This window comes from Nerophis lumbriciformis, linkage group LG37 (genome assembly GCF_033978685.3).
Source record: "Nerophis lumbriciformis linkage group LG37, RoL_Nlum_v2.1, whole genome shotgun sequence".
Classification (NCBI taxonomy): domain Eukaryota; kingdom Metazoa; phylum Chordata; class Actinopteri; order Syngnathiformes; family Syngnathidae; genus Nerophis; species Nerophis lumbriciformis.
The window spans coordinates 12,314,534-12,341,508 of record NC_084584.2 but is presented as its reverse complement, the minus strand read 5'-3'; the positions used below and the strand labels follow the sequence as shown (position 1 = coordinate 12,341,508).

The window sequence follows — 26,975 nt, the reverse complement described above, 5'->3', positions numbered from 1 at the left end:
TGAAAGAGATCAAACATTTTTCTTTTCCCTAAATAAGTTCCAAAGAAAAGTGACATTTGACAACATAAAAAGTGCTGGCCAAGTCGTTATTTGTTCAAAACGTTCATCTAATGTCAAGTCAGGGTCTATTTTGGAGTGAAATTTGCCAGCGGAGTCACCACATTCATATTCGCACTGATGCATCCAACTTTACTTTTTTCATTTTATTACATTTTAATTTATTACTATTTTTTCTTTAATCTCAATTTAATGTATGTATTTTGTAATTATTTCTATTTATACATTTACTTGATCACTGACCGTATAACAACAGAAAGGAGCATGTAGAGTCAAAACAAATTGTGATCAATCAGCATATCCATCCATTTCTACCGCTTGTCCCTTATGGGGTTGCGGGGGGTGCTGGAGCCTATTCCAGCTGCATTCGGGCGGGAGGCGGGGTACACCCTGGGCAAGTCGCCACCTCATCGCAGGGCCAGCACAGATAGACAGACAACATTCACACTCACACTAGGGCCAATTTAGTGTTGCCAATCAACCTATCCCCAGGTCCATGTCTTTGGAGGTGGGAGAAAGCCGGAGTACCGGAGAGAACCCACGCAGTCACGGGGAGAACATCCAAACTCCACACAGAAAGATCATAAACGATAATTGCAATCTTTTTTTGTGATTAATCACACGAGTTACCAGATTTTCCGGACTATAGAGCGCACCGGTATCTTAGACTTAGAATTAGACTTCCTTTTTATTGTCATTCAAATTTGAACTTTACAGTACAGATAAGAACAAAATTTTGTTGCATTAACTTGTTATAGTGCAGGATAAAAAAGCAATAAGGTGCAGATATAAATCAATAGATTACTGTACAGATAAATATATTGCACTGTTGCATATGCATCCAAGTTTATGGATGTATGTTATATTGTCTTTATATTCCAGCGAGTTAATCCAAATAAGATGCACCCACTAAATTCTAGAACAGGGTTCGGGAACCTTTTTGGCTGAGAGAGCCATGAAAGCCAAATATTTTAAAATGTATTTCCGTGAGAGCCATATAATATTTTTTAACACTGAATACAACTAAATGCGTGCATTTTTAAGTAAGACCAACATTTTTAGAGTATAATAAGTGTCTTATTCTTTTTAATAACACTGTTATTCTGAAGCTAACCAATAATAAATAAAATACTTCAAAACGGATGAATGGATTAAAAGGCATGAGAATGTTTTATATTTAACACTGTGATTACCAGCGGAATTATTCATTACTTATTGTGTCAATGTCAGCTAAGATTGATCTGAGAGCCAGATGCAGTCATCAAAAGAGCCACATCTGGCTCTAGAGCCGTAGGTTCCCTACCCCTGTTCTAGGAAGAAAAAAAAACTTTTTTTTTTACCATACATTAGCTGCGCCGAACTGTAAGACGTCGATATACACATTGTGAAATTATTTATTTACACAAAGATTTTATAAATGTTTATTTACATACTGTACCTTTAATAGTTTCCCAACGGTGTCTGTAACACGGCAGTAAAACGGCTGATCAAACAAAACAGAAGTCATCGTCATGGACCCACTAGCTGCAGAAGCTAGCTCTCCAGTTAGCTAAAGCGACTCTGTAACTCCACAGTGATGTTTTGGTGGATTTACAAAACTGAAGCAATACAAAAAGAATGCCATTGTTATTTATTAATACTAACAGACATTCACTGAAAGTGTTAGCCCATTAGCTAATGCTAACAATGCCAGCTTGATTACATTACGATAGCACGTACAGATATGCATGAAAACACTCCTAGAGACATCACACATGGACGGCCTAATAAGTATGAATAGTTTTAGTTGTATTGTAAAACTTTACAAATGTTGCTTGGAATGATGAATGAAGAATCCACATGAGTGCAATGCTATGGATGGTTAAAAGACGGAACAGCGCTTCTACTTCCGGTTGAAAGTTCAGTCTAAACAGAAGGGCAATGCAGCCCCTGAAGTGAGTGAACTTGTCCAAAAGATGGCGCCATAGCACAAACTATAACACACCTTTTCAGTTTCTTTGCCAGCTTTTTTTTTTTTTTTTTTTGTAAAAAGAAAGAAAAATCCATAAATTAGCCACTCTGTTTCATAAGTTGCAGGGTTCAAAGTGTAGGAAAAAAGTAGCAACTTGTAGTTCGGAATTTACGATCACTTATTTTTGACAGTGTAACATTTTGCGATCATATCAATTTTAAAGAGTTGATTCGGGCAAAAACATTTTGTGGGTTTTAAAACACGTCTTCCCTTTAAAATTGTAGCAAACAAGTGAGGGAGATGATAGATTTTTATGATGTTTGTGTTCATTAACAAGCGTAAAGAACAGTTTGTACATTTAAAAAGTCCTGTGAGCACAATATTGCACTATTGAATGTGTTGTGTGGATGGTTTAGGATGCTGGTTGTTGAGCTGTAAAAGTGCAACAAAAACATGACACAATATATAACAAAGTCATTATTTTCTTCTCTTCCTGAGACATTTGGACAGTTTTCTTCCCTCCATCCTGCAGGAGCATGCACAGATATTGACCAGCGTGATAATGGATTGGAGCTCTTTTCACGGTTTTTTATCAGTCTGCTCACACTTCCGGGACACGCAAATGTGCTGACTCGCTACTTGTGACCTGCAGGAGGAGATGCGTCAAACGGTGGCCCCGGCAGAGCCTCTCCAGTACTACTTCACCTTGGCCCAGCAGCCCGGCGCCGTGCAGGTACAGGGCGCCCAGCAGGCTCAGCAGGCCGGCTCGCAAACCGCCACCACCATCCAACCCGGGCAGATCATCATCGCACAGCCGCCACAAGGACAGGTACCCCTTGCACCTTGCTGCGGGACAACAAGCCCTGCTTGTCACTTGCTTACTTCTTATAAAAGCAGACAGTCCAGCAGGGAAAAAAAGACTCCTCTGCAGAGGACGCAGCGGATGAATTACAACGAGGAGGACAAAATGCTCCTCAGCGTAATATGATAGCCAAGCGCTGCTCTGTCCTCCAGAGACAAAATAAGGGCAAGAGGACAAATTGCAGCTCAATTATGATTTTTAAAGTCTCTTAGCGGCCACCTTTAGTGCTGACCTCATCATCTTTGCTTGCACAGTGTTGCCTGCAATACTAAGAAAAGATGATGAAAGACATTTTATACCGAAGTCTGCATATTCTAAGAAAAAATTTATTCATTATTAATGAGCTAAGTCAGGCCCGGGCGATAAAACGACATCAATAAATATCGCGATGGACACGTGATCGGTATCAATTAAAAAGATGGAATAGATAATTTTGTCAGAAAATGATTGGTGTATTTGGATTTTATTTTGAAACAAAACAAAATTGGGAAAAAAAAACAAGGGGTTTATTTGGATTTTTTTTTTAAACACAAAAAGTAAACGAAGAACAAAATTGTTTATTTTGATTTTTTTGTGGGGAAAAAACTAAACAATTGCTTTATTTGAATTGTATCTTATTAAAACCCCCAAAATAAAATGGAAAACTGTTGATTTTTTTTTTTATTTTACCTTTGAAACAAAAGAAAATTGAAAAACAAAAAATGTTTTATTAGGATTTAATTTTGAAACACAATACATTGTTTTTCAATAGTTTGATGTCTCAAACTAAAATCCAAATAAACCAAACATTGTATTTATTTGGATTTTATTTTGCAACAAAAATAAACATTTAAAAAATTTGATTTATTTGGATTTTATTTTCAAAAATAAAGTAATTGAAAACAAAAAACAAACCAACAAAATGATTTATTTTATTTTGAAAGACAAAAAATACATTTGAAAAAACAGATTAATTTGATTTTATTTTGGGTGAAATGACACAAATGAAAAAAATGTGTGACATCAAACTTGAAAATAATAATTGAAAACAAAAAACAAACCAACAAAATGATTTATTTTATTTTGAAAGACAAAAACTTCATTTGAAAAAACAGATTAATTTGATTTTATTTTGGGTGAAATGACACAAATGAAAAAAATGTGTGACATCAAACTGAAAAATAAACATTTTATTTAGATTTGGAAAAAATGGTTTGTTACGATTTAATTTTGGGGGGAAAATTGGGTATTTGGATTTTATTTTGAAACACAGAAAATACATTTGAAAAAAACTGATTTATTTGGATTTTATTTTGGGAAAGAAACCACAAATGAAAAAAATTAGTGACAAACTATGAAAAATAAACATTTTGTTTAGATTTTATTTGGCAACAAAAATAAACATTTAAATTTGATTTATTTGGATTTTATTTTGAAAAAGCTGATTCGTTTGGATTTCATTTTGAAAATAAAAACAGACAAAAAAAAAATGTTTATTTGGATTTGATTTTAAAAGGATTAGGGACTCGACTATAACCTGGAGATATATACGTTGTGAAATGAGTTATTTACACAAAAAATATTCTGTACATGTTTATTTACATACCTTAATTGTTTCCAAACGGTGTCTGTAACACGGCAGTAAAACGGCTGATTAAACAAAACAGAAGTCGTCATCATGGACCCACTAGCTGTGGAAGCTAGCTCTCCAATAAGCTAAACAGATTCAATAACTCCACGGTGATGTTTTTGTAAATTTACAAAACAATACAAAAAGAATACCATTGTAGGTTAATACTAACAAAGACACTCGTAAACGTGTTCGCATATTAGCTAATGCCAACAACGCTAGCTTAATTACATTACGATAGCACGTACAAATATGCATGAAAACACTCCTACAATCATCACTCATTGGACGGTTTATAAGTAAGAATAGTTTTAGTTATGAATGAAGAATCTACAGGAGTAGAAACGCTATGGACGATTAGAAGCCGAAGCTGCACTTCTACTTCCAGATTTAAAGCTGTAAACAGCAGGAAACACTGCAAAGGTTCACCCAGCAGTGAGCAAACTCGTCCAAAAGATGGCGCCATAGAACAAACATAGCACACCTTTTTAGTTTGCTTGTGTTCCATGATTTGTGTCAGTGGAAAAAAAATCCATAAATTAGCCGCACTGGTTTTTTAAGCCGCATGGTACAAAGCACAGGTTAAAAAAACTAGTGGCTTATAGTCCAGAATTTACTGTATTTTTCTCCTAAATATCAATAATTATTGATATCGACCGATAAAACGCTGATATTGTGATAGTTTTCAGCCAAGCCCGAAGCTATATTTGTGTGTGTGTGTGTGCTGATTGTGCATCATGGCTCTAAACATGCTTGCATCATGTGTTGTGTTGCTGCTCTCTCATCCTCCTCCTCTTCTTCTTCTTCCTTCTTTCCTCCTCCTGTGTTCTCTGTGGGCCGTCAGATGCTTCAAGGTGCCACCATGCAGCAGCTGCAGCAGGTGCAGCAGGTGCAGGTGCAATCGCACGGCACGCCCATCACGGTAAACACGCTCTCTCCCGCTCCGCCTCCCGCTCTCCCGCCTTGCTTTCCCGCCTCGGCGGTCTCCGGTCGGACGGCCCGCTCGGTAACGGCCACTTGTCCTCTCTGTCTCCCGGCCAGAGCGCCCCCGTGACCATGCAGGTGGGGGACGGCCAGCAGGTGCAGATCGTCCAAGCCGCGGCGGCCCAGGGCCAGGCTCAGACGGCTCAGGCGCAAGGCCAGACCATGCAGGTCATGCAGCAGATCATCACCAACACTGGGGAGATCCAGCAGATTCCCGTAAGGACGATGATATTAAAATGATCCCATGACGTGTCACATTGGTGCCTTGGAAGTACACTATGCTAACTTTCAAGTTTAACCTGAAGCCAACACTAAAACTAATGAGCTTTATTCATCTCCACCACTTTTGACATAGACTGTATATTAAAATCACGCTTGCTTAGCAACATTAGCATTGCTATCTGAGCTAAATGCTAACATTATGTTTAAAAAAAAAAATCATGCTGGCTTTGCAACATTAGCATTGCTATCTGAGCTAAATGCTAACATTACATTTTAAAAATCATGCTAGCTTAGATTAATTAGCATTGCTATCTGAGCTACATGCTAACATTACATTTGAAAAATCATGCTAGCTTAGATACATTAGCATTGCTATCTCAGCTACATGCTAACATTACGTTTTAAAAATCATGCTAGCTTAGCAACATTAGCATTGTTATCTGAGCTACATGCTAACATTATGTTTCAAGAATCATGCTAGCTTAGCCACATTAGCATTGTTATCTGAGCTACATGCTGACATTAGGTTTAAAAAGTCATGCTGGCTTAGCCACATTAGCATTGCTATCTGAGCTACATGCTAACATTACATTTTAAAAATCGTGCTAGCTTAGCAACATTAGTATTGTTATCTGAGCTACATGCTAACATTACGTTAAAAAAAATCATGCTGGCTTAGCAACATTAACATTGCTATCTGAGCTACATGCTAACATTACATTTTAAAAATCATGCTAGCTTAGATACATTAGCATTGCTATATGAGCTACATGCTAACATTACATTTAAAAAAATCATGCTAGCTTTGATACATTAGCATTGCTATCCAAGCTACATGCTAACATTACATTTTAACATCATGCTAGCTTAGCAACATTAGCATTGCTATCTGAGCTAAATGTTAACATTACATTTAAAAAAAAGCATGCTAGTTTAGCAACATTAGCATTGTTATCCGAGCTACATGCTAACATTACGTTTAAAAAATCATGCTGGCTTAGCAACATTAGCATTGCTATCTGAGTTAAATAGCTATGTGAGCTACATGACATTTTAATATTTTAGGTTTGCAACCTTAGCATCGCAAATAGAGCTACATGCTAATATTACATTTGAACATCATGCTAGGTTAGCACAATTAGCATAGCTGTGTGGGTTCCATGCTAACATTACATTTTAACATGTTAAGTTAGCAACACTGGCATAGCCATGTGAGCTACATGCTAACACAACATTTTAATGTTTTAGGTTAGCAACCTTCGCATCGCAATTTGACACTAGCAGGGCAATGTGAGCTACATGCTAGCATGATATGTGTTTTAACCTCATCCTAGGTTAGCAGCATTAGCATAGCAATGTGAGCTACATGCTAACATATTTTCACATCATATACCGGTAGGTTGATTGGCAACACAAAATGGTCCCTAGTGTGTGAATGTTGTCTGTCTATCTGTGTTGGCCCTGTGATGAGGTGGTGACTTGTCCAGGGTGTACCCCGCCTTCCGCCCCAATGCAGCTGAGATAGGCTCCAGCACCCCCCGTGACCCCAAAAGGGACAAGCAGTAGAAAATGGATGGATTTACTAAAGGAAAAACAACTACATGATCACACTGAGTGTGTAACTGACTGACCGATACTTGGCAGAGCTCTAGTTTAGCATGCGTAGCGAAGCCTGATAAAAGCTTTAAATGTATCCATCAGATGAATCTTCACAGAAACACGTGAAGACTAAAAATATCTGTGACCTGTGGGCTGGAGTGACCCCTGACCTTTGTCTCCCCCCTGTGTAGGTGCAGCTAAACACAGGCCAGCTGCAGTACATCCGTTTGGCCCAGCCGGTCTCTGGGGCCCAGGTGGTGCAGGGACAGATCCAGACCCTGGCCAACACCCAGCAGGTACGCCCCCAACCCTGTGCGTCTTCAACTGGACAGTTGAGGAGGCCAACGTGCGTTTTGTGCTTGCAGATCACGGAAGTCCAAGGACAGCAGCAGTTTAGCCAGTTTACAGACGGACAGGTGGGTTACCCTCCTCCATCACACAAGTGTTGTCACTAGAGATGTCCGATAATGGCTTTTTTGCCGATATCGTCCAACTCTTAATTACCGATTCCGATATCAACCGATACCGACATATACAGATGTGGAATTAACACATTATTATGCCTAATTTTGTTGTGATGCCCCGCTGGATGCATTGTGAAGTGAAGTGAATTATATTTATATAGCGCTTTTTCTCTCGTGACTCAAAGCGCTTTACATAGTGAAACCCATTATCTAAGTTACATTTAAACCAGTGTGGGTGGCACTGGGAGCAGGTGGGTAAAGTGTCTTGCTCAAGGACACAACGGCAGTGACTAGGATGGCGGAAGCGGGGATCGAACCTGAAACCCTCAAGGTGCTGGCACGGCCACTCTACCAACCGAGCTATACCGCCCCATAAACAAGTTTATATTTGTTTTAAAATGGGGGAAATAGTGTACATTTTGTGGGTTTGCCATAAAAAATAGGATTTTATTTTATTTTTACAACAGGTGGAAAATATTCCATATTAGTTGTTACTAACATAACAGGGTGAGTTTTCCTTGCCCTTATGTGTACCGAGGAAGTCGTTGTGGCTTGTGCAGCCCTTTGAGACACTTGTGATTTAGGGCTATGTAAATAAACATTGATTGATTGATTGATTGATAATTACCGATTCCGATATCAACCGATACCGATATATACAGTCGTGGAATTAACACATAATTATGCCTAATTTTGTTGTGATGCCCCGCTGGATGCATTAAACAATGTAACAAGGTTTTCCAAAATAAATCAACTCAAGTTATGGAAAAAAGTGCCAACATGACACTGCCATATTTATTATTGAAGTCACAAAGTGCATTATTTTTTTTAACATGCCTCAAAACAGCAGCTTGGAATTTGGGACATGCTCTCCCTGAGAGAGCATGAGGAGATTGAGGTGGGGTGGAGGGGTAAAGGGTAGCGGGGGGGGGTGTATATTGTAGCGTCCTGGAAGAGTTAGTGCTGCAAGGGATTCTGGGTATTTGTTCTGTTGTGTTTATGTTGTGTTACGGTGCGGATGTTCTCCCGAAATGTGTTCGTCATTCTTGTTTGGTATGGGTTCACAGTGTGGCGCATATTTGTAACAGTGTTAAAGTTGTTTATACGGCCATCCTCACTGTGACCTGTATGGCTGTTGACCAAGTATGCTTGGCATTCACTTGTGTGTGTGAAAAGCCGTAGATATTATGTGACTGGGCTTAAGGTTTATTGGCGCTCTGTACTTCTCCCTACGTCCGTGTACACAGCGGCGTTTTAAAAAGTCATGCATTTTACTTTTTGAAACCGATACCGATCATTTCCGATATCACATTTGAAAGCATTTATCGCCCGATAATATCGGCAGTCCGATAGTTGTCACCCCCGCTGAGTGCCTCCATCTTGTCCCCCTGCAGCAGTTGTACCAGATCCAGCAGGTGACGGTGCCAGGGGGCCAGGAACTGACGCAGCCCATGTTCATCCAGTCCAGCAACCAAACGGCCGACGCGCAGGTCGCCCAGGTCAGCGCCGACTGAGCAGCTGTAGACCAGGAGGGAGGTCTTCTTAACTTAGTGACCAATCAGAAGCCAAAGGGACACTGATTGCCCCGCCCCCATCATCAGCACATCTTTATGTTTTTATACTTTTTTAATACGCCACTGCCAATCATGTCACCGTTTCGTCTCCTTGTCGCCGCCCGCAGGTCACATGATGCTGTTGGCCCCGCCCCCTCACACATCTCTCTCATCTTTGCTTTCTTGTCCATATTTCAAGCTTCTTTTTTTGTACAGTAATGGTGTGATGTTTCCTTGCATGTGGTCCAGACTGCCAGCATGACGTGCAACGGATCAATAGATAGGGTACGCTTTTATTTTTTGGAACGCTCACTTTTTGTAAGCAAATCTTGTTTGTGACAAAATTAAAAAAGAGGAAAAAACTTTTTAACAATTGTTATTTTTCTGGGAAATTGTCAGTGAGTACTGACTGCTTTTTTAGTCATCACCTTCTCTTCCCATCAGTGCCATTTATTTGGATTTTATTTCAAAGCATCAATTGGAAAAACAAACTATTGGTTAATTTTTTTTTAACAAAAAAAGGGTTATTTGGATTTTATTTTGTAACTGAAAACAATTGGAATATTTGGGTTTTATTTTGGAACAAAAAATAAAATTAAAAAACAATTGACTTATTTCGATTAATTATATTAAACAAAATTCAAAACATGTATTTGGAATTTTTTTAAAAACAATTCTTTTTAATTGCATTTTATTTTGGAACAAAATGAAATTTTGAAACTGTTTTTAAAAAAACCCAATAGTTTACATGTATTTTATATTTAAACAAAAAATTAAGAATTAATTTATTTGTATTTTATTTAATAAAAATAAATGAAATTGATGCATTTAGATTTTACTTTTGAAACAAAATAAAATTGGAAAACAAAAAATTGTTTATGATTTTATTTTGAAACAATACATTGGTACATTTGACAAAAAAAAACCTATTAGTTAATTTCTAAAACAAAAAAGGGTTACCGGTATTTGGATTTTATTTTGAAACTGAAAACAATTGGGATATTTGGATTTTATTTTGGAACAAAAAATAAAATTGAAAAACAATTGACTTATTTCGATTTTTTTTTTTTTAACTAAATTCAAAAACCAAAAAAAATTATTTATTTGGAATTTTAAAAAACAATTCTATTTAATTGGATTTTATTTTGGAACAAAAATAAATTTTTAGAACTGTTTTTGAGCAAGTAACAAAATTTAAAAAAACAGTTTACATGTATTTTATTTTTAAACAAAAAATTAAGAATTGTTTTATCTGCATTTTATTTAAAAAAAAAACAAATTGAAATCGATGCATTTAGATTTTACTTTTGAAACAAAATAAAATTGGAAAACAAAAAATTGTTTATGATTTCATTTTGAAACACAATAAATTGGTACATTTGGATTTTATTTCGAAGCATCAATTGGAAAAAAAAACTATTGGTTAATTTTTAAAACAAAAAAAGGTTTATTTGGATTTTATTTTGTAGCTGAAAACAATTGGTATATTTGGATTTTATTTTGGAACAAAAAGTAAAATTGAAAAACAATTGACTTATTTCGATAATTTTTTTAAACAAAATTCAAAAACCAAAAAATTTATTTATTTGGAATTTAAAAAAACAATTTTATTTAATTGGATTTTATTTTGGAACAAAATGAAATTTAAAAGCTGTTTTTGAGCAAGTAAAAATTTAAAAAAACAATAGTTTACATGGATTTTATTTTGAAACAAAAAATAAAGAATTGGTTTATCTGTATTTTATTTAAAGAAAATGTATACAGGTATTTATATGAAATTGATGCATTTTAGATTTTACTTTTGAAACAAAATAAAATTGGAAAACAAAAAATTGTTTATGATTTTATTTTGAAACACAATAAATTGGTACATTTGGATTTTATTTTGAAACTTAAACTATTGAAAAATGTTATTTGAATGTTCTTTTGTAACAAAAATTAATTTAAAATGTGATTTGATTTTATTTTATTTAGAAAAAAATAGTTTACATGGATTTTATTTTGAAACAAAAAATTAAGAATTGGTTTATCTGTATTTAATTTTTTTTAAATGAAATTGATGTATTTAGATTTTACTTTTGAAACAAAAAAAATAGGAAAACAAAATTGTTAGATTTTATTTTGAAACACAATAAATTGGTACATTTGGATTTTATTTTGAAACTTAAAAACTATTGAAAAATGTTATTTGCATTTTCTTTTGTAATAAAAATTAATTTAAAATGTGATTTGATTCGATTTTATTTAGAAAAAATAAACTTAATTTAAAACAATGTTTTTTTGCGATTTTATTTTGAATAAAAAAAATGTTTATTTGGATTTTATTTTATCCCGCCTTCCTCCCAAATGCAGCTGGGATAGGCTCTAGCCACCCCTGTTACCCCACGAGGGAGAAGTGGTAGAAAATTAATGGAAGGATTTTATTTTGAAACAACAAAATTGAGGAAAACAATTGGTTTATTCGGATTTTATGTTAAAACATACCTGCCTTCCACCCAAATGCAGCTAGGATAGGCTCCAGCCACCCCCGTGACCCAGAGAGGGACAAGCGGTAGAAAATGGATGGAAAACAATTGGTTTATTTTGATTTTATTTTCAAACAAAACAAAATTGAAAAACAAAACCATTTTGATACAAAAAGGAGAAAAATTGTTTATTTTTGGAGAAGAAAAAGAAGTTTATTTAGGGGTTATTTTGAAACAAAAAATCAATTTTATGATAATTGAATTTTGATTTTATTTTGAAACAAAATAAAAATTAAAATGTTTGTGGGTTTTATTTAGAAATGTAAAAAAATTATATTTAGATTTTTCTCTGAAACATAAAATTTAAAAACCTCAAACTTGATTTATTTTGAAACAAGTAAGAATTCAAAAACGTTTATTTTGATATTTATTTGGGTTTTATTTCCACACAAATTTAAAAACCAACAACTGGTGGTTTATTTGGGTTTTATTTTGAAACAAAAACCTATTGAAAACATTATTTTTAAAATGTATTTGGATTTTATTTTAAAAACAGAAATAAATAATACATTGGTTAATTGGGATTTCCTTTTGAAACAAAAATAAATTGCCTTATTTGGATTTTATTTTTAAACAAAACAAAATGATTTTCTTTTGAAACAAAAACATTTTGTATATTTAGATTTTATTTTGAAACAAATGCAATTTAAAATCAAAACATTCTTTTTGAGTGTCAAAGAGCAATAACTAGATCTAAAATGTGTTTTCATTTTACATGTCATGTCACAAAGATGTTTCAAATATTGACCATGATCATCTGGCCTTTCTGATTCAAGGTGCGTTTTAATTTCATATTTTGTTTTAAAATCAAATAAACCAAATGATGTTTTTTTTTGCTTTTCAACTCCCATTCATGAAAATAAAATCATTTGAACAAAACGCACACTCACTTACAAGCTGTCTTTCACATCCTTCTTTCATCCTTATTTGTGTGATGAGCCTCCCCACCGCTAGAGGGCGTAGTGAATGTCACCGTGAACCCCGTGTGATCTTACCAAAACATCCGTTAGTTTCCAGCTGGGGATGGACATAACTCAGTCAGAACTTCCAAGCCTTTGACACATTTGACCTTCTTCACACTTATATTTCCCTCTTTCACACTCTATATTTTTTTATAATAAACATTTTTCCTCGCAACTTTTTTATTTTTTTTATTGACCATTTTATTGAAATTCACACAAAAGTCAAGGCATTTTCAACATCAAGAAAATAAACAAAAGCAAATAGAGATAGAGTAATAATACTAAAAAATATGAAGAAAAAAAAAAGACTAAAAAAATATGAAAAAGACAAAAAGGGCTATCTAAATCATTTTTAACAAGGATATCAATTGAAGGGCTTTTGTACTTTTAATCATTCACCAAGATTTTGTTAATTTATTTTGAAAGCATTAGCCAATGGGAAAATGTAGGTTTTACTTTCAGAAATCGACAATGATGTACAAAACATTAAGCTTGAATCATAATAATATTAACGAGTAGTTCGAGTAACTGACGGAAATAACCAATCCCAGACTAATCTATACATTCTAGCCAACCACAGAAGGCACCACGCAATTTAAACCAATCAGAAGCAACGTAAGGCGGGTCTTAGAAGGCTCCACGCAATGTAAGCCAATCAAAAGTAATGTAAGGCGGGTCTTAGAAGGCACCACGCAATGTAAACCAATCAGAAGCAACGTAAGGCGGGTCTTAGAAGGCACCGCGAAGTGTTGGCAACTTTCTTGCTAAATGTCGAATCTTCACCTCTCCTCTTAGTGACTTTCTTTCTCAAAAGCGATTAGTGACAAATCTAGCAGATTTTTTGGGGGATATTTTGGAGAAGCGAGTATTACTCCAGAAGTCCACAACCACTCTTCCGCCATTTTTCAATACTCGTTAATGTAAACGTTTCATCACTATCACGCTAAATATAAACACAAACATATCGTTTGTAGCGTCAAAAGATGGCGCTAATTGTTTGAATGACATCCGGACTTTGTTTTTAAATCAGCAACGGGGCGGTAACTTCACATCCTGGCTTCTTTTTGCCAACACCGGAAAAGTGTTCCGTGAAAACCTGTCCGACCGGAAATATAACTAAAGTTCCGTCAATATATTTGGTTCGTTCGCTAATATAACACTGCTTAAGTAGTTTGATTAAAGTTGATACTCTTAACATTTAACGATGTAGAACAAATACAAAATAAAAATGTATTTACTGTTCTAATCATAGTTAGCATTTTTTTAACTCACTTTTTATGTCTCCCACTACACTATTCCTCTCTCATGCAGCGGCCATTGCAATCAATTATGCAAATGAGGCAATGATGTCATCAACTTCCAGCAACTTTTACGGCAGCCAATAGCTACGCATCCTGCCATTAAAGTCTCACTCTTGTCATTGTCTTGGCAGCCCTCGAATTGAGTTTTTGCAAGAGGAAGTGGATGACATTCATGGAACTAAAGAAAGAAATCATCAAAAAACATGACAAAAGCGCACCGCTAGCTAACTTAGGTGAGGCAGTCGGAGCGGAGCGCCGCTCGTCTGCGCCAGACTCAAGCAGAATGACGCCAGCTGAGGACGTTAAAAATGATATCCAAACATTTATCCAGGAAAATATGGAGAAGCTGCTGGACGGACATACCTCCAAGGTAAATGCTGCACGTTATTATTACATTCCTTCTCAAAACTACTTGTTTGTGATACATTCCGTTCTTTTGTTTTCTATACAATATTTAAAAATGTGTTTTTGTCTTTAAAAGACGATTTACTGTTGAGATTGTGAAGTTTTGTGGGAGTAAAGCGCCAACTCAATTGGTTTCAACACATGCTTTCTTAAGGTCAAAGCGGCCTGTAGTCGAGAAGGCATGCACAGCCTGGCCGGGCTGTCTTTTTAAACAGTTTCGCGTATTTTGGGCTCACCGAGGTGTCCAGCGCGTGTCCCCGGGGAATTGGAGCCCTGTTGTGGACTTCTGCCCCCCCCTGCAACCATTTAATGGCCTTACAGCCAGCAGCTAAATGTTAAAATGGTCAAAAGTCCCAATATTGTCCAAAATACCTACCTGCAAAATGACCAAAACACACCCAGCAATGGTGCACAGGCAGGCGGGGAAGAAGAGGGGAAAAGGCGGCCAAAAGTCCCAATATTGTCCAAAATACTTACCCGGGTTCCAGTCCCACGAGCCTGGCCGAACACCGGGGTGCGCAAAATGTCCAAAACACACCCAGCAATGGTGCACAGGCAGGCGGGGAAGAAGAGGGGAAAAGGTGGCCAAAAGTCCCAATATTGTCCAAAATACCTACCTGCAAAATGTCCAAAACACACCCAGCAATGGTGCACAGGCAGGCGGGGAAGAAGAGGGGAAAAGTCCCAATTGAATCCAAAATACCTACCCGGGTTCCAGTCCCATGAGCCTGGCTGGACGCTGGGGTGTGCAAAATGTCCAAAACATACCCAGTAATGGTGCACAAGAAGGCGGGGAAGAAGAGGGGAAAAGGCGGCCAAAATAGTCAAAAGTCCCAATTTAATCCAAAATACCTACCTACGAGTCCGGCCGGACGCCGGGGTGCGCAAAATGTCCAAAACACACTGGTGCACAGGAAGGCAGGGAAGAAGAGGGGAAAAGGCGGCCAAAAGTCCCAATATTGTCCAAAATACTTATTCGGGTTCCAGTCCCACGAGCCTGGCCGAACACCGGGGTGCGCAAAATGTCCAAAACCCACCCAGCAATGGTGCACAAGAAGGCTGAGAAGAAGAGGGGAAAAGGCGGCCAAAATGGTCAAAAGTCCCAATATTGTCCAAAATATCTACCTGCAAAATGTCCAAAACACACCCAGCAATGGTGCACAGGCAGGCGGGGAAGAAGAGGGGAAAAGGCGGCCAAAAGTCCCAATATTGTCCAAAATACCTACCTGCAAAATGTCCAAAACACACCCAGCAATGGTGCACAGGTAGGCGAGGAAGAAGAGGGGAAAAGTCCCAATTTAATCCAAAATACCTACCCGGGTTCCAGTCCCACGAGCCTGGCCGGACGGTGGGGTGTGCAAAATGTCCAAAACATACCCAGCAATGGTGCACAAGAAGGCGGGGAAGAAGAGGGGAAAAGGCGGCCAAAATGGTCAAAAGTCCCAATTTAATCCAAAATACCTACCTACGAGTCTGGCCGGACGCCGGGGTGCGCAAAATGTCCAAAACACACTGGTGCACAGGAAGGCAGGGAAGAAGAGGGGAAAAGGCGGCCAAAAGTCCCAATATTGTCCAAAATACTTACCCGGGTTCCAGTCCCATGAGCCTGGCCGAACACCGGGGTGCGCAAAATGTCCAAAACCCACCCAGCAATGGTGCACAAGAAGGCTGAGAAGAAGAGGGGAAAAGGCGGCCAAAATGGTCAAAAGTCCCAATATTGTCCAAAATATCTACCTGCAAAATGTCCAAAACACACCCAGCAATGGTGCACAGGAAGGCAGGGAAGAAGAGGGGAAAAGGCGGCCAAAAAGGTCAAAAGTCCCAATTTAGTCCAAAATACCTACCTGGGTTCCAGTCCCACGAGTCCGGCCGGGGTGCGCAAAAATGTCCAAAACACACTGGTGCACAGGAAGGCGGGGAAGAAGAGTGGAAAACAGTTTCGCGTATTTTGGGCTCACCGAGGTGTCCAGCGCGTGTCCCCGGGGAATTGGAGCCCTGTTGTGGACTTCTGCCCCCCCCTGCAACCATTTAATGGCCTTACAGCCAGCAGCTAAATGTTAAAATGGTCAAAAGTCCCAATATTGTCCAAAATACCTACCTGCAAAATGACCAAAACACACCCAGCTAAGGTGCACAGGCAGGCGGGGAAGAAGAGGGGAAAAGGCGGCCAAAAGTCCCAATATTGTCAAAAATACTTACCCGGGTTCCAGTCCCACGAGCCTGGCCGAACACCGGGGTGCGCAAAATGTCCAAAACACACCCAGCAATGGTGCACAGGCAGGCGGGGAAGAAGAGGGGAAAAGGCGGCCAAAAGTCCCAATATTGTCCAAAATACCTACCTGCAAAATGTCCAAAACACACCCAGCAATGGTGCACAGGTAGGCGAGGAAGAAGAGGGGAAAAGTCCCAATTTAATCCAAAATACCTACCCGGGTTCCAGTCCCACGAGCCTGGCCGGACGCTGGGGTGTGCAAAATGTCCAAAACATACCCAGCAATGGTGCACAAGAAGGCGGGGAAGAAGAGGGGAAAAGGCGGCCAAAATGGTCAAAAGTCCCAATTTAATCCAAAATACCTACCCGGGTTCCAGTCCCACGAGCCTGGCCGGACGCTGGGGTGTGCAAAATGTCCAAAACATACCCAGCAATGGTGCACAGGCAGGCGGGGAAGAAGAGGGGAAAAGGCGGCCAAAAGTCCCAATATTGTCCAAAATACCTACCTGCAAAATGTCCAAAACACACCCAGCAATGGTGCACAGGTAGGCGGGGAAGAAGAGGGGAAAAGTCCCAATTTAATCCAAAATACCTACCCGGGTTCCAGACCCACGACCCTGGCTGAACACCGGGGTGCGCAAAATGTCCAAAAACCACCCAGCAATGGTGCACAAGAAGGCTGAGAAGAAGAGGGGAAAAGGCGGCCAAAATGGTCAAAAGTCCCAATATTGTCCAAAATATCTACCTGCAAAATGTCCAAAACACACCCAGCAATGGTGCACAGGAAGGCGGGGAAGAAGAGGGGAAAAGGCGGCCAAAAAGGTCAAAAGTCCCAATTTAGTCCAAAACACCTACCTGGGTTCCAGTCCCACGAGTCCGGCCGGGGTGCGCAAAAATGTCCAAAACACACCCAGCAATGGTGCACAGGAAGGCGGGGAAGAAGAGGGGAAAAGGCGGCCAAAAAGGTCAAAAGTCCCAATTTAGTCCAAAATACCTACCTGGGTTCCAGTCCCACGAGTCCGGCCGGGGTGCGCAAAAATGTCCAAAACACACTGGTGCACAGGAAGGCGGGGAAGAAGAGTGGAAAAGGCGGCCAAAATGGTCAAAAGTCCCAATATTGTCCAAAATACCTACCCGAAAAATGTCCAAAACACACCCAGCAAAGGTGCACAGGAAGGCGGGGAAGAAGAGGGGAAAATGCGGCCAAAAGTCCCAATATTGTCCAAAATACCTACCTGCAAAATGTCCAAAACACACCCAGCAATGGTGCACAGGAAGGCGGGGAAGAAGAGGGGAAAAGGCGGCCAAAATGGTCAAAAGTCCCAAAAATGTTCAAAAATCACACCCGGGTTCGAGTACCAGAAGTCCCGCCGCCGGCCGCACAAGCCCCGGGATGCCCAAAATGTGGCCACTAGAGGGCAGCAGTCGCCTGCATTGGACGCAAGTGGGCTCTATGAGCGGACTTGTGCTATTGATCACCTTTGACGTTTCCAGTCAAATGAGGGCGTGTGGGAGCGCGCCAGAACGCTGTGGTCCTAATGTGCGATCGATTAGAAGTCTGCAAGTCAAGACCGACTCACCCTCCGACCAATCTCGTCCCTCGCTGCAAACCAGCGTCTCACAGCAATCATCAACATGTTTGTTATTATCTCAACAAGCCGAGTGTGACGTCACACAAACGTGATCTTGTGACCCAGGGCCGCTCTTAGCTAAACTGAGTCGAATTTTATCAGAGTGCCCCATTTGTAAAAAAAAAAAAAAAAAAGGTCACATTTTTTATTTATGTTAAACAATCTTTATATTCGCTTTTTTTTTTTTTTTTTTTTTTTAAAACAAACTTAAGTTTAATTTAATGTTTGTTTTGTACTAAATGATTCATATTTTAATGCAAAATAATACATTTCAAACCTCCCCAAGGCGGTGGGTCTCACGCCCCCCCCAAGAGACCATTTTTTTGGTACGCCCCTTCTGAAGTGAATGTTTACTTTTTTTTATCAGTATGTCAAGATAGTTCTTTACTAACACCGAAGATGGTAGTACGCCATTGCCTCTCACCCCCCCCCCCTTTCCCAGACACCTCACAGTGCTCCCCCCCCCCCCCCACTGTTTTAGAATTGTTGCATTAAACGGGCTGTTTGGAAGTTGCTCACGGTTCCTTTTTTTCCGGGAACATCATTTTTTCACGCACCCCCTTAAAGTGAATAATTGTGTGATATGTGGGGTAGGGAGGGCGTGAGAGGGAATATAAGAAAAATGAAATTGAAATTGAATTGAAATGTTTTATGCTATTGGCGTCTCACGCTCCCCCACACATATCACCCCCCCGCCCCACCATTTAAGAAGCACTACATCGCCGAAATGAATGTTTATGCGGTGTGTGTGTTTGGGGGAGGGGAGGGGGGCGTGAGAGGCAATAAGATGATTAAATGAAATTGAATTGAAATGTCGAGATCTACGCTATTATGCTATTGCCTCTCATGCCCCCTCCCCCTGAAGTGAATGTTTATGTGATGTGTGGGGGGGCGTGAGAGGCAATAATAGCCTAATAGCGTAGTTTATTGACCTGTATGCGTCAAGATGCACACTATTATGCTATTGGCATCTCACGCTCCCCCACATTAAACGAGCTGTTTGGAACTTTCTCACAGGAATCCCCCCCACATCGCCGAAATTAATGTTTATGTGGTGTGTGTGTTTGGGGGGTCGTGAGAGGCAATAAGATGATTAATTGAAATTGAATAGAAATGTCGAGATCCACGCTATTATGCTATTGCCTCTTATGCCCCCCCCCCCTAAAGTCAATGTTTATGTGATATGTGTGTGTGTGTGGGGGGGGGGGGTGAGAGGTAATATATAAAAATGAAATTGAAATTGAATTAAAATTTATTTATCTGTATGCGTCAAGATATACATTATTATGCTATTGGCATCTCACACTCCCCCACACATATCTCGCCCCCCCCCCACCATTTAAGAAGCACTACATTAAAAGAGCTGTTTGGAACTTGCTCACAGGAACCCCCCCCCCCGGTCCCCCACATCGCCAAAATTAATGTTTATGCGGTGTGTGTGTTTGGGGGGGCGTGAGAGGCAATAAGATGATTAATTGAAATTGAATAGAAATGTAGAGATCTACGCTATTATGCTATTGCCTCTCACGCCCCCTCCCCCTATAGTGAATTTTTATGTGGTGTGTGTGGGGGGGCGTGAGAGGCAATAAGAGCCTATAGCATAGTTTATCGACCTGTATGCGTCAAGATATACACTATTATGCTATTGGCGTTTCATGCTCCCCCATACATATCACGCCCCGCCATTTAAGAAGCACTACATTAAACGGGCTGTTTGGAACTTGCTCACAGGAATACCCCCCGACCCCCTACATCGCCGAAATTAATGTTTATGCGGTGTGTGTGTGTCTGGGGGGGGGGGGGGGGCGTGAGAGGCAATAAAATGATTAAATGAAATTGAATTGAAATGTCGAGATCTACGCTATTATGCTATTGCCTCTCATGCCCCCCCCCCCCCCTAAAGTGAATGTTTATGTGATATGTGTGAGGGGGCGTGAGAGGCAATAATAGCCTAATAGCGTAGTTTATTGACCTGTATGCGTCAGACACACAGTATTTCGATATTGCCTCTCACCCCCCCCACCCCCCCCACCCCGCGCCCCCCACACGTCACCACAACCACCGACCCTCCCACCCCCACGGTGCCGCCCCACTTTTTATGAAGCACTGCATTAAACCGGCTGTTTAGAACTTGCTCCCAGTTGCATTTCTTTCCAGGGGGCATCATTTTTTTCATGCCCCCCCTCGAAGCCAATGTTTATGTGTTTGTGTGTGTGTGTGTGTGGGGGGGGGGGGGGGGCGTGAGAGGCAAAAGCCTAATAGCGTATATCTTGACACATACAGGTCAATAAATGTAATCTTGAATATAATTTAAATGTCCCTGTGTGCGTCGAGATCTACGATATTAGGCTATTGCCTCTCACGCCCCCCTTCCCCCATACATATCACATAAACATTCACTTCAAGGGGGGGCATGAGAGGCAATAGCATAATTGTGTTTACCTTCACACATACAGATAAATACATTGAAATTAAATTGAAATGTACTTTTCTCGGGGACAGAATTCTGTCATGCGCCCCCTGAAGTGAATGTTTATGTATGTATGTGTGTGTGTGTGTGTGTGTGTGTGTGTGTGTGTGTGTGTGTGTGTGTGCGTATTCTGGTGGCCCTCCAAGGGTGGACCCCCCCCAACTATTTGAGAAGACAGCTCTGACTTGGGATTGAAGCACTAACACTGCCCCCCCCTCAAGGATTGCCGGGCCCTATGCGCAGCGCGTGATCTGCGTGTTGGGAGGGGACGGCCCCGAGGGAGGGCTCCCATTGTGACCTCTCCCCACAGTAGTCAGTGGTGGCCCCCCCTACTCGCACCCCCCTTAATCTGCCAACAATAACTGCATTAATGAGTGCAGAGCGGGGCCGGCTGTGAGAATGTTGGAGGATTAAGTCCGGCATGACTGATATTTTTCTTGGCCGACTCCCCGTGCTCACATCAAGGCGACAAGGCGGGTGATGGGATGAAGACCGCCACCATCCTGGCCTTGTGACCAACAACTCACTCAGGACTTACGGGGCCCCAGGTCTGCTCTCCTCGTGTTACTTCAGCACCACAACATGGCCCCTGAGTGTGGGGTCCTGGTGCAGGGGCTTTTTGCCTTTTCACACAAATTAAACATGGAGAACAAGGTGTCCAAAGTCCAACCCGGGGACCACTAAGCCTGAAGTATTGTGCATCCAAAATGCAGACATGCTCATTTCTCCTGCCCGGGGAACCTCACTCCGTTCACTATGTATGCTACTTTATGTATTCTTTTTAAGTACTACTAACATTTTTATGTTCGCTTTTTTACATCTAAATGACCCTCACACAACCACAGAGGCAGATTGACATGCTAATTTCTCCAACCGGGGGAACCTCACTCCATTCACTATTGATGCTACTATATGTACTCTTTTGAAATACTAATAACAAAACTTTTTATGTTGGTTAGTTTTAGGTCTAAATGTCCGTCACACAACCACAGAACAGAGGCGAATTGACATGCTCATTTCTCCAACCGGGGGAACCTTACTCCATTCACAATGTATGCTACTAAATGTACTCTTTTAAAATACTAATAACAAACATTTTTATGTTAGCTTTTTTATACCTAAATGACCCTCACACAACCACAGAGGCAAATTGACATGCTCATTTCTCCAACCGGGGGAACCTCACTCCATTCACTATTTATTCTACTGTATGTACTCTTTAGAAATACTCAAAACAAACATTTTTAGTTAGTTTTAGGTCTGAATAATCTTTACACAACTACAGAGGCAAATTGACATGCTAATTTCTCCAACCGGGGGAACCTCACTCCATTCACTATGGATTCTACTGTATGTATTCTTTTAAAATTATAATAACCAACATTTTTATGTTCGTTAGTTTTAAGTCTAAATGACCCTCACACAACCACAGAGGCAAATTGACATGCTAATTTCTCCAACTGGGGGAACCTCACTCCATTCACTATTTATGCTAGTGTATATACTCTTTTGAAATACTAATAAAAAAAACATTTTAGTTAGTTTTAGGTTTGAATAATCTTTACACAACTACAGAGGCAAATTGACATGCTAATTTCTCCAACCGGGGGAACCTCACTCCATTCACTATTTATTCTACTGTATGTACTCTTTAGAAATACTCAAAACAAACATTTGTAGTTAGTTTTAGGTCTGAATAATCTTTACACAACCACAGAGGCAGATTGACATGCTCAATTCTCCAACCGGGGGAACCTCACTCCATTCACTATTTATTCTAGTGTATATACTCTTTTGAAATACTAATAAAAAAACATTTTAGTTAGTTTTAGGTTTGAATAATCTTTACACAACTACAGAGGCAAATTGACATGCTAATTTCTCCAACCGGGGGAACCTCACTCCATTCACTATTGATGCTACTATATGTACTCTTTTGAAATACCAATAACAAAACTTTTTATGTTGGTTAGTTTTAGGTCTAAATGACCGTCACACAACCACAAAGGCGAATTGATTTCTCCAACCGGGGGAACCTCACTCCATTCACTATGTATGCTACTGCATGTACTCTTTTGAAATACTAATAAACATTTTTATCGAATAGAATAGAATAGAAAGTATTTTATTGATCCCTGGGGGAAATTCAGCACCATTTATGTTAGCTTTTTTGCACCTAAATGACCCTCACACAACCACAGAGGCAAATTGACATGCTAATTTCTCCAACCGGGGGAACCTCACTCCATTCACTATTTATTCTATTGTATGTACTCTTTAGAAATACTCAAAACAAAAATTTTTAGTTAGTTTTAGGTCTGAATAATCTTTACACAACTACAGAGGCAAATTGACATGCTAATTTCTCCAACCGAGGGAACCTCACTCCATTCACTATGTATTCTACTGTATGTATTCTTTTAAAATTGTGATAACCAACATTTTTATGTTAGTTAGTTTTAAGTCTAAATGACCCTCACACAACCACAGAGGCAAATTGACATGCTAATTTCTCCAACCGGGGGAACCTCACTCCATTCACTATTTATGCTAGTGTATATACTCTTTTGAAATACTAATAAAAAACATTTTAGTTAGTTTTAGGTCTGAATAATCTTTACACAACTACAGAGGCAAATTGACATGCTAATTTATCCAACCGGGGGAACCTCACTCCATTCACAATGTATGCTACTAAATGTACTCTTTTGAAACACTAATAATAAACATTTTTATGTTAGCTTTTTTACACCTAAACGACTCTCACACAACTACAGAGGCAAATTGAATGCTAATTTCTCCAACCGGGGGAACCTCACTCCATTCGCAATGTATGCTACTGTATGTACTCTTGAAATACTAATAACAAACATTTTTAGTTAGTTTTAGGTCTGAATAATCTTTACACAACTACAGAGGCAGATTGACATGCTAATTTCTCCAACCGGGGGAACCTCACTCCATTCACTATGTATGCTACTTTATTTATTCTTTTGAAATACTAAAACATTTTTAGTTTAGCTTTTTTACACCTGAACGACCGTCACACAACCACAGAGGTACATTGACGTGCTAATTTCTCCAACCGGGGGAACCTTACTCCATTCACAATGTATGCTACTGTATGTACTCTTTTGAAATACTAATAACAGACATTTTTATGCTAGTTAGTTTTAGGTCTAAATGACCCTCACACAACCACAGAGGTACATTGACATGCTAATTTCTCCAACCGGGGGAACCTCACTCCATTCACAATGTATGCTACTGTATGTACTCTTTTGAAATACTAATAACAAACATTTTTATGCTAGTTAGTTTTAGGTCTAAATGACCATCATACAACCACAGAGGAAAATTGACATGCTAATTTCTCCAACCGAGGGAACCTCACTCCATTCACAATGTATGCTACTAAATGTACTCTTTTGAAGTACTAATAACAAACATTTTAGTTAGTTTTAGGTCTGAATAATCTTTACACAACTACAGAGGCAAATTGACATGCTAATTTCTCCAACCGGGGGAACCTCACTCCATTCACTATTGATGCTACTATATGTACTCTTTTGAAATACTAATAACAAAACTTTTTATGTTGGTTAGTTTTAGGTCTAAATGACCGTCACACAACCACAAAGGTGAATTGACATGCTAATTTCTCCAACCGGGGGAACCTCACTCCATTCACTATGTATGCTACTGCATATACTCTTTTGAAATACTAATAACAAACATTTTTATAGAATAGAATAGAAAGTACTTTATTGATCCCTGGGGGAAATTCAGCACCATTTATGTTAGCTTTTTTACACCTAAATTACCCTCACACAACCACAGAGGCAAATTGACATGCTAATTTTTCCAGCCGGGGGAACCTCACTCCATTCACTATATATTCTACTGTATGTATTCTTTAGAAATACTCATAACAAACATTTTTAGTTAGTTTTAGGTCTGAATAGTCTTTACACAACCACAAAGGCAGATTGACATACTAATTTCTCCAACCGGGGGAACCTCACTCCATTCACTATGAATGCTACTAAATGTACTCTTTTGACATACTAATAACCAACATTTTTATGTTAGCTTTTTTACACCTAAATGACCCTCACACAACCACAGAGGCAGATTGACTAGGCTATTAGTGTTTCAAAAGAATCTATACAGTAGCATACGTAGTGAATGGAGTGAGGTTCCCCAGCTTGGCAAAATTAGCACGTCAATGATTCCGTAGTTGTGTGGGGGTCTTTTTTGACCTAAAAATGAAAAAAATAGCATAAAAGGTTTATCAATATTTCAAAATAGTATATACAATAGTGAATGGAGGGAGGTTCCCCAGGTTGGAGAAAAATTAGCATGTCAAAGGTTCCGTAGTTGTGTGGGGTCTTTTTTGACCTAAACAAAAACTAGCATGAAAAGGTTTGCTATTAGTGTTTCAAAAGACTTGATACAGTAGCATACGTAGTGAATGGAGTGAGGTTCCCCAGGTTGGAGAAATTAGCACGTCAAGGGTTCCGTAGTTGTGTGGGGGTCTTTTTTGACCTAAAAAAAAAATAGCATGAAAAGGTTTCTCATTATTTGAAAAGAGTATATACAATAGTGCATGGAGTGAGGTTCCCCATGTTGGAGAAAATTTAGCATGTCAATTTGCTTCTGTGGTTGTGTGGGGGTCCATTTTGACCCCCAAAAAACAAACATAAAAAGGTTTGCTATTAGTGTTTCAAAATAATCTTTACAGTAGCATACGTAGTGAATGGAGTGAGGTTTCCCAGGTTGGCAAAATTAGCACGTCAAAGGTTCCGTAGTTGTGTGGGTGTCTTTTTTTACATAAAAAAATAAAATAGCATAAAAGGTTTATCAATATTTCAAAAGAGTATATACAATAGTGAATGGAGTGAGGTTCCCCAGGTTGGCAAAATTAGCACGTCAAAGGTTCCGTAGTTGTGTGGGGGTCTTTTTTGACCCCCCCCCAAAAAAAATTACATAAAAGGTTTATTAATATTTGAAGAGTATATACAGTACAATAGTGAATGGAGTGAGGTTCCCCAGGTTGGAGAAAAAAAAGCATGTCAATTTGCTGCCATGGTTGTGTGGGGGTCCATTTTTACCTTGCATGAAAAGGTTTGTTATTAGTGTTTCAAAACAATCCATACAGTAGCATACGTAGTGAATGGAGTGAGGTTCCCCAGGTTGGAGAAATTAGCACGTCAATGGTTCCGTAGTTGTGTGGGAGTCTTTTTTGACCTAAAGAAACAAACTAGCATGAAAATGTTTCTCATTATTTGAAAATAGTATATACAAGAGTGAATGGAGTGAGGTTCCACAGGTTGGAGAAAAATTAGCATGTCAATTTGCTTCCATGGTTGTGTGAGGGTCTTTTTTGACCTAAAAAAAACTAACATAAAACGGTTTTCTATTAGTGTTTCAAAATAATCTATACAGTAGCATACGTAGTGAATGGAGTGAGGTTCCCCAGGTTGGCAAAATTAGCACGTCAAAGGTTCCGTAGTTGTGTGGGGGTCTTTTTTGACCTAAAAAAACAAACTAGCATGAAAAGGTTTCTCATTATTTGAAAATAGTATATACAATAGTGCATGGAGTGAGGTTCCCCACGTTGGAGAAAAATGAGCATGTCAATTTGCTTCCATGGTTGTTTTGGGGTCCATTTTGACCCCCCAAAAAACGAACATAAAAAGGTTTTCTATTAGTATTTCAAAATAATCCATACAGTAGCATACGTAGTGAATGGAGTGAGGTTCCCCAGGTTGGAGCAATTAGCACATCAATGGTTCCGTAGTTGTGTGGGAGTCTTTTTTGACCTAAAGAAACAAACTAGCATGAAAATGTTTCTCATTATTTGAAAAGAGTATATACAAGAGTGAATGGAGTGAGGTTCCACAGGTTGGAGAAAAATTAGCATGTCAATTTGCTTCCATGGTTGTGTGGGGGTCTTTTTTGACCTAAAAAAAAACTAACATAAAACAGTTTTCTATTAGTGTTTCAAAATAATCTATACAGTAGCATACGTAGTGAATGGAGTGAGGTTCCCCAGGTTGGCAAAATTAGCACGTCAAAGGTTCCGTAGTTGTGTGGGGGTCTTTTTTGACCTAAAAAAAACAAACTAGCATGAAAAGGTTTCTCATTATTTGAAAATAGTATATA

General features: G+C 39.2%; 2 protein-coding genes across 10 annotated transcripts in view; both read left to right on the top strand.

Annotated features, from left to right (window-relative positions):
- The window catches only part of nfyc (nuclear transcription factor Y, gamma), a 70,299-nt gene extending 60,625 nt beyond the window's left edge, over positions 1–9,674 (top strand). For 6 of the 9 annotated variants that reach the window (XM_061931483.1, XM_061931479.1, XM_061931484.1 and 3 more), the window contains exons 6-11: positions 2,661–2,837; positions 5,324–5,401; positions 5,521–5,679; positions 7,476–7,580; positions 7,650–7,700; positions 9,143–9,674. In XM_061931483.1, the coding sequence (XP_061787467.1) occupies positions 2,661–2,837; positions 5,324–5,401; positions 5,521–5,679; positions 7,476–7,580; positions 7,650–7,700; positions 9,143–9,262 (690 nt within the window). In that variant the 3' untranslated portion in view covers positions 9,263–9,674. Of the gene's footprint in view, positions 1–2,660; positions 2,838–5,323; positions 5,402–5,520; positions 5,680–7,475; positions 7,701–9,142 lie in introns of all 9 variants that reach the window. The other 3 variants (XM_072912601.1, XM_061931486.1, XM_061931485.1) reach the window with 2 other exon arrangements.
- A 4,531-nt stretch (positions 9,675–14,205) lies between these two features.
- LOC133577594 (potassium voltage-gated channel subfamily KQT member 4) overlaps positions 14,206–26,975 on the top strand; it is a 143,986-nt gene continuing 131,216 nt past the window's right edge. The window contains exon 1 of the mRNA XM_061931589.1: positions 14,206–14,459. Within this exon, the coding sequence (XP_061787573.1) occupies positions 14,398–14,459 (62 nt within the window). The 5' untranslated portion in view covers positions 14,206–14,397. The remainder of the gene's footprint in view (positions 14,460–26,975) is intronic.